Source organism: Macrosteles quadrilineatus, unplaced genomic scaffold (genome assembly GCF_028750875.1).
Source record: "Macrosteles quadrilineatus isolate MER2022 unplaced genomic scaffold, UCM_ALF_1.0 Scaffold_7__1_contigs__length_78375512, whole genome shotgun sequence".
Taxonomy (NCBI): Eukaryota; Metazoa; Arthropoda; class Insecta; order Hemiptera; family Cicadellidae; genus Macrosteles; species Macrosteles quadrilineatus.
Window position 1 is genome coordinate 67,479 of NW_026542600.1, and position 11,332 is coordinate 78,810.

The window sequence follows — 11,332 nt, forward strand, 5'->3', positions numbered from 1 at the left end:
TAAAGTTCATTATTGTGAAGGGTAACTATTTTAACACATGGTAAGTCTTTAGACTGTACTATATTTTGGGAGGTTTGGGAACTCCTCCTGTTTTCAAGTAATCTTAGGGTCTAATCTACATTTACCTAGTTACCATATCCATCCTAACCTCCCTTATCCCCCCAAACATAGATCACACTTTATATAATACGTAACCTTATTATAATCGACAACAATATACAAAAACACAATGAAACTAAAAACAAATACAACTCATTGCATTATCTGCCATGATTTAAAAAGCCCCCTTACCGGATGTTATGTGGATCAACGTTCACAAATGAACAATAAAGTACTTTTGAGGTTCAGGAAAAACAATGGTATTCATAACAAATTGAACTTTAATTTGCAAATACAAGTTATCTTCTCTTGTAAAATACAAAATTACTTTAGAATAATTGCATTATTTTTGTTCTTAACAGCTTTGCAGACTCTTAAATTCTATTCCATACAAACAGCTGTCCTTAAAACTAGAAATGGCAAGTATGGGTTGAAAGAACCAACTCTAAACTCAATAACAAGAACCAGGTCCAAACAAATATGAGAAATAAAGTTAATTAACAATTAGCTGCGAGAAAAGTCTTGGAAAGTACAAAATAGATTTAAAAGGCATGCACTTTTTTGTTCCCAACAGCTTTGCAAACTCTTAAATTCTACTCCATCCAAATAAATACCCTTGAAACTACAAATGTCAAGGACAGGTTAAGACCAGATGCAATAACAAGAACCAGCTCAAAACTTTGAAACTATCAAATATCAGTTATAAAATCAACTAACAATTAGTTGAGTTAAAATTAACCAACAAATTAATTAAAAGTGAAAAAATAACATACAAAGTTCATCTCTAACAATTCACTAGGTAGGAACGACTAGATACCACTCGACCTTGTCAGATTATCAGTTCCCACAAACAATCACAACTTTCACAACACTGGAATCAACTTGAATGGACTTCTCCGAAGTTGCTGTGTCCAGTTTCTTTGGCGTGACCTGTACAAACAAGATGTATAGATAAGTAGTTAATACTCGATAGACACTTTCATATAACTGGAGATTACAACTTTGCTTTAGAAACCATGTTCTTGTCTGGTCGGTTTGAGCGTTGGAACAGGCCTAACAAGTACAATGTTCGTTTTAGGTTGTGGACTATTCCAATTTGGCGCCAGAGGGATGGACGAGATTGGATTTTTAGTTTGAGACGAGAGGGGATTTTTCATAAAATTTCTAGATGGGATTTCCCTTCTCATACATAACGGGAAGAAATGTACGTTTGTCATTTTAACCTGATTTTGTAACATTTTTTTACACCTAGACTGATTTATGACAGATGACAGGTTAACATAAAAAATAATAATATGCAAGAATATTTCAAATTTTTTATCAAGAATTACAAAAAAAACATCATTATAAAAAACAAATATTAATTAGGCCTACCTTATTAAAAATAACTCTTCTGCATAGGGACATGGTGATATCAGTTAAGGATATAGTTCAACTTTGAAAAATACAAAATTTATCAGTCTAAAACATCAGTATTACTAGTTAGTATCAAGAAACAATTTTCCAGTGTATAGTCAATGGTCTTATGTTTTATTTAGAATGATTATGGAGTGACTTGGTTTGGCTATGTTTACATTAGTAAAACAAGTCTCACACTGCTTACACTTAATAAAACTTCTCATCATTTGTGATGCCAAAACAAAAACATTTAAACCAATTAAAGCAATATTTACATGTAAAGAATTAATTAAATAAGAACGCCTTCGCAAAGGAAACGCAACAACAACGCGCTCCTGTATTGCCGGTATTGACTTAACTTTCTGCTTTAATCTCGTCCCGAAAAAATCTCAATCAAAATAAAATCTCATCTGGTAGAACAAGATTTAAAATTTCCCGAAAATGTCTCGGAATTTCAAAACCAGTCCATCCCTACAGATTATGAAACGGACTACTTGGCGGAGGAAATCTAGTACATCCCACAACATTATGAAGTGAAAAAGCCTTAAAATCTAGAATAGTATTGTAGTGAGTCAACAATTGCTTGTGCTTGAGTCAATGTTGTGTGTGTGGGGGAGGGGGGGGGGGCGAAAGTTGTATGAATGGTTTCCTGTATCTTTTGACAATATTATTAGATGCTTTCTTAACTTTATTTTTTCTTTGGTTATTTTTAAGGTTTAAGTTATCTGCTCTCTAATTAGACCTTTTTTCTTTTTTCCTTTCTCTGTACATTTAGCAAGTAGATTATTACCGGTTGTTATTAAGTTCTAAGATAATGCCATGTGGACATAAGGACTCATGAAACTTGTTCCTAACGCACAGGCTTGGTTAGGACTATGAATTTTTTTGGAAATGGTATTATTTTTTTATTTTTTTTACAATGATTTTGATTGATTAACCAAAAAGATAGGTCATAAAAAATGGTTCCCTTTATTTAAGTTAATCGGGGGTTTACTTTAGGTTCGCCCATTAACCAAACTAGGCCAAAAGCACATAAAGTGCTCTCCCATAAAACAATTTAAAATACCAACCATTGAGCTATAACCACTTTATCAATTATTAATTATCAATTATCAATCATTAAGATTTAAAAAGTAATCAAGCTATTGCATGTCGTAACACTTAAGCCCAGTGGCGGATCTAGAACAGTCACAAGGGGGGGGGGGGGGCGAACCAGGAGGTCTGGGGGGTTCATGGGTATCCCCCTGAAAGATTTGCGTAAACTAAGTCTCCAAAGTGACAGTTTTATACCATTTCTTTGTCCAAAGTTAGTGTGACAAATTATTTTACGCAATTTTTATACAGTACTGTATTATATGCAGTAAAAAATATATGTATATGTATGCTCGAGGGGGGGGGGCGGTCGCCCCCTTCTGGATCCGCCACTGCTTAAGCCATTACATAAATAATAGAAAGAGTATTTTTAGAAAGACATAACTTACCAAGAGCTTCCTTCTGGCCAATCAGGAATACTTTACAATCCAGGCATTGCAGAGTGAATCGGTTCACATCTGTAAACTGATGACTTTTCTTTGCCTCCATCGCCAAGACCTCAGCTTCCCGCAGAACTTTGTCATCCGCTGTCGGGAACATGGTCTGTATTTTGTTGTCACCCTGAGTCCATAAAAAACAAGTCTGAGATCAGTTTTAGTACATAGAAAAAATATACCGGAAAGTTTTTAAGGTTCTCAGTAGGGCCCTCCAATTTGTGTATAGTTCAAGATGTTGCCCGTTAATGCCAATGGTATTTCAAAAACTGGTCTTGTTTTGTTAATATACTATCTAATGTCAACTTGAAGTAAAAGAGTGCTCAACATCATTGAGGATCGAACCAGCAATCATAGGATTTGAAGGCCAACAAGTCAGTTCATTTTGTTCACTTAGCATAGGACTGTAGAAACACTGATATGATTTTCCAACTTCAACTCATTTATATATTGACTAACTCTATCAAATACCTCGTCAAAATTCAAAAATTACTTTACTTAATTTATTTACTGCAGCAATATTTCAGTTTACAGTACAGTCCCGATTGACCGAGGTTGTTGGGACCGACAGTACCTCAGTTACAGTGAATCTCGGATAACACAGAGAGGTGTCTTAGATTTTGAGGTTAGGGGTTAGGGTACCACATTAGGAAATCAAAGACTTAAAGCCAACACTCTATAGGATTAAATAATATCACAATACAGTAAGGTGAACCCCTACAGTTTTTAAAGCATAAAATTAATTTGTGTTTGAGTTTGGCTTGAACTATACTTGACACAATCGTGTCAATATTAAAAAATTGTAATGACAAACACTGACAAAATGCAATACGAGCCGGCAAGGCTGCAATGCCCAAGCAGAAATAATGCTACTGCTTTTGTTGACATTCTGCAGGCGACTCAGTTTACCAATGGTTAGCGGCCAAACGTACAATTTTAATTTTTTAAGTTATCGTAGAAATGTAGATCATTTGTATGGTAAAATAATACCTATAATTATTATTTAAATTTAAATAATCTTAAAATAAATTACAAATTACTTGCTATTTTTACTTTACTTTCAAGAGAAACATTCATAACAACGTAATTATTGTTTTCCAACTAGAAATAAAAAATTATAATCACACTCTAATATTTAGGCCTGAAACAACTTTTTTATTTATAAAGATATTTTATTGGAATACATTTCCAATTGTCCCTATTTATAGGCTATCAAACTATGTAAGTTATAGGACAACAATTCAGGGTTCATACCTAATAAAAATAAAACATTTTTGAGTGTACAAAGTAGCCCCCAGGGTCGGTACTTTGTAACAGTCATTAAATTTCCAAACAGCTCTATGATGGTTAGGCTAGGGGCTACTTTAAAACATGCATTTGATAACATGAAAAGGTATGTAAAGTTTTTATTTTTTATTTAATCTGTGCAATGTGTTAATTGTTTTTTCTTAAAGAATAGGAGTTTAACTTTATTTTAAGATATAAAAGCATGGGACATATGATTTTTTAACAGTTTTTTTAAAGTTTGTACACAGTAGCCCTCACGTAAAATGTAGCCCCGTTTGACGGTACACTAACACAACACACAATATTTGTTCCATTTTTCAAACAAGATGGTTTGTAGGCGAGGTCATTAATCCAGTTAGATAAGTATGTTTGGGCATCACTCCCTGGTTGAAATAAGGAAAACGTAGAATTTGTCACCACACACAAACAGCCACATTAAAATAAAAATAACAGACTTCAGTTCTCTATTTCGGACGTTTCGCCGCACCTATATCAACATGAGGCATTTTCAAGGTTACCCTGTGATCACCTAACCACGACTGACAACCCCACTGTGGAAAAGGGTGGGGATGCTTTGTTATCCTAAACAGCTGATACTGTACCAACTTTCTTTACATTTTTCCATGCATCCTTAAATATTTATCTCTATTAACGGGTTGTAATATCAATGGATGGCATGACAAATATGATAAGAAGACATATAATGTGATTCTGTACCGTGGTTATGTGGGTCAAACATCTAGACGGGCTCTTATATGTGTTCATTACACATGAAAAATGTTTACAAACGGGTAACCTTGGGTTCTAACATATCTAAACACGTTGGTTTATGATACCGGGCATTGTATAAAGTGGGAAGAAAATTGTATTTCATACAAGGAACCTAACTGAGAAAAGGGGCCCGTCAGTCAATGTTAGGCGCTCACAGCGTTTATACGCCACGGGTTAATATAGGTCCAGTGCTACCTACTTGTATTTTAGTATTTTTCTAAGTGTGTGTTTGTGTATCAAATGAAGGTTAGTAATGCCCAAAAATATTTATTTAACACAATATTCATTAAAGTAAGTTGGAGAAAAGAGAAAAGCATTATTCCAACAATGAATATGTATTACACTATGCCATCACTTCAAGGGAATTTTCAATCCTACTGACTCAACACCATCAATAATGGACAATGTTTAGAGACAAACAATATGTTTTATGGCCATAGCCACTTCTTATGACGTGTACCTAAAAATTTCGATGAACATCTTATCCAAGATACTAGGATATTTGTTATTTACAAACTAACAATTTTTGTAAATAATTAAGGAAGGGTCCAATTTAACTACAATCGGAGAAAAATATCAATTACAGTATCTATATCTAAAGAGTTTGTGGGTTGAAAAAAAATAAGTGTAGACTACCTCCGTAGTTAAATACATTGCATGGTGTATGAGACAATCTTTCCTATTTCATTGGTTTAAAAAAGGTCATCTGTACTTGAATACGTGAATCCTATATCAGTGACCGACAAAGTCGGAATGGATTGTGTTAGTAACTAGATTAAACTAAACTAAGAAACAAACTAAAATAATGGTGGGCTGCTAAAAGTGGTGTGTCGCCACGCTCATTTTACAAGTTTAATCACAATTTACAGTTGTTGTATGTAATGTACAAAATATGATCATTCCTTACCTCAAACGGTTCAAGATAGAGAGGGTCGTAATGGATGCCGTCAAATATTAGAAACACTCGGTGGTCGTACAGTTGGTCTTCCCCAAATCGGTTGATTATTGCGTTGACTGTGTCAACAACAGCGATCTCGATACCGTAGAACTTGGACAGGATTGCCAATTCTATTGCACCTGTTAAACGAAAACACATTTTATCCTATACAGGGTAGAAAAGCTAAAGAGTGACAATTTAAAAGGACAGTTAACTTCTTATGGGTCACTCCCCTTTATATTTTAAGATGTTTTTGGGATGGTTTTGAATTTTCAAAAATATTTCATTTTCTAATATGATTGACAACTTTAATATTTTTTATGGAACACTATTACACAGTACAGTATTTTTTGATTATTTTTAGAAAGTAAATGCAATTTAAAAACGTTTTTATTCTTCACATTTTTGCCTAAAGGTACTTGTTTAGGAGTCCCATCGTGATACATCTAAGAAAAAATTACTTGCAGTGTACATTCTGCATCACGTAGCTCCTCAACGATTAAGTTTAGAGAGGAAATGCAAGGAGTAAATAAGTTTTGAAATTGTATGTACTTTCTAAAAAGATCATAAAAAACATAAAAAAATATTGATGTCATTGATTAAAAAATTTCCGCCATTTTTCAAAATGGAAGCAAACTTGAAAATTGGAAAACTGTGTATTTTAATTTTATAGTCTTTTTAGAATGTAGTATTTAAGCATATAGGCTAAGTATACTAACTACTGATTTAGACATATAATCATACTCATACCAATACTCAAACTTATTTAAATATTTGAAATATGACAAACTAGGCCTAAAACACTCATTTAAATCAGTTGTAACCCTCACTAAAATCAAATAAAAGCTCTGAGAAACTCGATATCCAGTATTGTTTTTACCAGTCCTCGGTTTAGCTGGGTACTTCTAAGAAGCCAATATCAAAATTAAATATTAAAAACAGCGTCTAACTTCCATTGCCTAAATCGTTGGGGTTTTAGTAGGAAGAGTCCTACAGACCTAGACCCTTACAGTGCATAATGCATTTCCCTATGAAAAAAATATATCAAAATGTTATTCTTACAGCTCACAGATACGTAGCTGCAAGCACAAGTCTTGGTGTTTAAAGCCTTCTCACAATTAATCTGTTTGTTCACATTTTACTACTCAGTTAGAGCTAGTAGTTAGCTCTGAATATTTTCAGTGTAGTTAGTAATGGTACTTGGTAGTTACTTGTGGTTGGTAATTGTTCCACTAAAGTAGATGTTTCATTTGGATAAAAAAGTTCAGCAGAAAATGACCAATGGTTTTCAAACAGAATGGCCTTCGAGGTAATTAATAAAGCTAATCTAATGAGAATAATTTTACCTCCATCATTATCTAATATTTGTTTATATTATCTTAAACAATAATATTTATTTTCATTGCTTAACTACTTAAACCTATAGGCATTCCTCAATGAGACTAAACACTGGCTTACTTTTGATTATATACATTCATTAATTACCGTACGTAAGATTATTTTGTTTAAATATTTTTTTGTTTTTATAACAGGTTGGTTTATCCGCCCAATCGTTACCCTGGTGAGGGCTCAGTCCCGTGGTGACCGGATATGAGGAGTTCAAATGTGTTCCCAATCTTGCTAAGTGTTAGTATTTACGACTTTTTAACATAGAGAGCTTTGGTGGAATGAATCGAGAAAAACAAGGGTTGAGCTGGAATAAACAGTTTGTCTACAAATTTTAGCAGCAGCATTGAAATCTAAACTTGCAATATTACTGTCATGGTTATGATAACAACTTGCTGATTAAACTTAATAAACACATAGCCTTGCAGTGTCTAGACACTGTACTGTAGCTGTGTACGCTACAAGGTAGGCTTGAATTAAACATAATGGAAGTAACTTAGGCCTATATAATATCCTAAGCTACTTGGCTCTAAAGTGCAAACTTGCCAAGTCTTACTTTGTTTTCTGTTTCGAGGTAAGTTAACAAGACAAATTTACCCTAGGTTTTAACTAGGCCTACCTACATTTGTATTTTTTTTTTTTTTTGTTCTGAGTTAGTTTAATAGGATACTAGCAATACAAGTTGTAATAATCATAAATAAGGCAGGAAATTTGTTTAGTTTCAGGACTCTTTTTAACCTAAACATATGATTTGTAATTATTTGGTTTACTTTGAGTTTTTTCCCCTTTAGAGGACGTTTACGGGAAATGCTTATTTTATCCTAAAATTCACAGTTGAAAATTACAGAAAGGTCTGATATCGCTAAAGTTTTTCTACAACTTTTTGGGGAGCTAACTTATTTTGCATAGTTTAGGCTATTTCAAGCACTTTTTTCCCCTCTTTGGAACATTAAAGAATGCTGAAATACACCCGAAACATCCAGTTTGTAAATCTTCTACAGCCACATAGTGCCAACCTGAATGACAGATTTAAGAGTGGGTCTTTAAAAAAGATTTAAAAAACAATTTTGAATTTATTTATATTTGGAACGAGTTTGCAAACCAGCATAATCAGACTACGGGAATATGATTATATGGGTAAAAATGTGTTTCCTCAATTTTAACTCTCAAAACGAGTAGTAATTTGCAATTTCCTAGACTTAAAAAAAAACTAATAATTTAGTATCTTGATGGGTTGTTATGCGCTTAATGGATCGGATATAACTAGACTAAAAAAACGAAAACGAAAACTAAAGTAGGCCTATTATATTGAATTATAGCAGCCTGAACACTATGCATCATTTAAATAGGCTACTAAAGAATTGGTGTAAATACCTGCATTTATGTGTGATCAAATGTGTTGCTAAATTGCAACCGGTTTTCACTCATATAGAAGCTTTGGTTTTTAACCTTAAATGTTCATTTTTATGTTCGTGTACGAGTTCAATGTAGGCCTATTTATTTATTATGAATTGACAACCTTCTAATGAAACGAGAAGACATCTGTACTGGCCCGACGATGACTCCTATGTGAGTTGAAAACGGTTGTAATTTAGCAACACATTTGATTGCATAAATGCAGATATTTAGACCAATTCCTTAGTAAAACTAAAGATTCCCATGTTATTCTTATGGAGATTCGGTTGAACTGTTGTAGTATGCTTGTTTTGGATTGTTTTTACCAAACACATACATAGGCCTACACACATACATCTCATACATCAGAACAACTAGGTTATAAAAACTCACCTCCCCATGACTCTGAACGCTTGATCCACGAGCAGTAGTCATTGCTCGGACGCCCTAATATAGCTTCGTTGTATGTATCTGTGTCAGTAGATACAGCCTCAGCAATGATCTCTCGCATGTGACTACCGCAGTTAGTGTCAATTTTCCCTGGAAGGAGACCATTAGGCCTATCAGTTAGCGAAAACATGAAATAATAAAATTAATGCCATCGAGGTCACAGGCTAAAAGTAAAGAATTCAATCTGGGATTCAGTCTCTAGAACCTATACAACCTAGGCCTAAAAAATCTTTAAGTAGGCTAACACACAATGTAAAGAAGTATGTAAAGATAATGTATTAGCCAGAACAATCGGCTTTTGTCAATAACCTAGGATTTGATTTTGTATAAAAATGTAAGTTTAAACTGCAGACTGCCTTGAAGAAAATATAGGCTATAAAACTGCAAAATTCCATATAGTCTACTAACTTAGTACCCAAATATCACCGTTTTCAAGTGTGTTTAGCGAATTTTCTATTAAGGGAATAAGCTATTACCGAAGTTCTCATCTATTAAATTGAATAATTTATCTAACTTATTTATTCATAAAGCGGTTATAACCAATAAAGTGAAAATAACTTAATTTGTAATATGGCACATGTAAGCTACATTAGCCTAGCCCTAGAAGATACGAGGCACACATTTGCAGTGAATTAAGATGGTTTTAAGTTAACACGTTCACTGCGGCCCACCAATGAGCGTTGAGCGAACCCACTTAGCTTTCAAATATGGTATTTTAATTTGACGAATAGTAGGCTAACCTAAATGACGTGTGGTGATGTGCTGTATTACAATGATAGTAATCGTAGTATTCTAAATCACTCACAGATAGCAGCACTAAACTTAGTTGTCTAGAACTAACCGGTCCCATTGTAATTGCCAATTGGAGGGAGAAAGGCGGAACAAGTTGATTTCTAGGTTTGCCAGAGGAAGATTTTGCGGGAAAATTTACTAGCCTACTAACCTACACCACAATAAAGCACCTAATTAATCCTTGCTAAACGAGAAATAAAAATAGGCCTATCTGTTCTTCCCGGTGTGCTGTTGCGCAGAAATTGAATGGAATGTAGGCAATGCTGGTACTCATCGGTGAGTGGCTTGCAGCGAACGTGTTAATAGGCCTAGGCCTAAGTTAATACCTAGGGGCTTGGGCCTATCTTATTTTCTATCTGCAACAATTTAGTTAAGTTTAGGCCTACAGTAGTTTGTGTTTCCCTGGGCCATTGAAGTTTTTTAACGTTTTTAGAAAGGAAACGGCCTTGCTAGATAAGTTGGTATATAAGCGACAAATGGCATCTGGGGCCAGAATAACTTACTTGCTTGGAATCGAACCAGCGACCTTAGGATTTTAGTGAACAATAAGTTATAACACTCTCAGCAAACCAGGCAATTGTTTGACATTATTACGACTCAACGTACTTACCTGATAGCACAAATCCTATACTAGTGAAAAGGCAAGAGTTGTCCGCAGGCACAACTTTCTTGAGCAGAATTCCGGGACTATTCATCTGGCTTTCAGAAATATGACGCCTAGCTTCACTGTCATCCCAAGTTTTTTTCTCTTCTTTCTCCATTGGACGTGAAGTCGGTTTTTCTTCTACAATAAGAATATCACCAGAGTTTATGCCGATACTTTCAACAGTTTTTGCTTCATCACTCAAATCCACTTGTTTGGGTGGAAAGCCAGAAAGCACATGAAGGCTTTTGGTGGGGATGTTTGCAACTCTTGAAAGTTCTTCTTTCAAAAATGTTATGCTCGATGAAGAGCTAATACTTTTTAAAACTTCTTGGCCTTGTTTAGTTTTAACTTTCAAAAGTAGACTAGCCATATTGAAGCAAGTCTATCCAAACTTTAGGTAGGCCTAGCTCAAAAGTAGTACAGTAATGTCTAAATAATTTAACAGTCACTATCACAAGTTAAAAGAGAGTAAAAGAAATACTACACATACAATAATCAAAAACTTAACCTAGGATTTAACTAAACAAACTAAACAGAATTTGTAATTTGTTGTTGTTGGTTCAGTTTAGTTTAGTCTATAACTGAAAAAAAGCAAAAAAAAAGATAAACCAAATAAACCAATACAGTACCAAGCACAAACCCACG

At 34.1% G+C, this 11,332-nt stretch overlaps 1 protein-coding gene across 1 annotated transcript; it reads right to left on the reverse strand.

Moving 5' to 3' along the window:
- Positions 1–362: 362 nt before the first annotated feature.
- On the reverse strand, positions 363–11,332 carry LOC128998269 (ubiquitin thioesterase OTU1-like). The gene is made up of 5 exons (XM_054424324.1): positions 10,652–11,332; positions 9,193–9,339; positions 5,989–6,158; positions 2,979–3,150; positions 363–1,029 (listed from the first exon to the last, which is right to left on the reverse strand). The coding sequence occupies exons 1-5, from the start codon at positions 11,055–11,057 to the stop codon at positions 977–979; spliced, it is 948 nt and encodes a 315-aa protein (XP_054280299.1). The 5' UTR covers positions 11,058–11,332; the 3' UTR covers positions 363–976.

Excerpts from the sequence above, each read along its gene's own strand:
- LOC128998269 (XM_054424324.1), bottom strand. The coding sequence starts at position 11,057 with ATGGCTAGTCTACTTTTGAAAGTTAAAACTAAACAAGGCCAAGAAGTT. Across the intron at positions 3,151-5,988 it reads TCTATCTTGAACCGTTTGAG|GGTGACAACAAAATACAGAC; the intron begins GTAAGGAATGAT and ends TTATGGACTCAG. Across the intron at positions 1,030-2,978 it reads TGGCCAGAAGGAAGCTCTTG|GTCACGCCAAAGAAACTGGA; the intron begins GTAAGTTATGTC and ends TTGTTTGTACAG.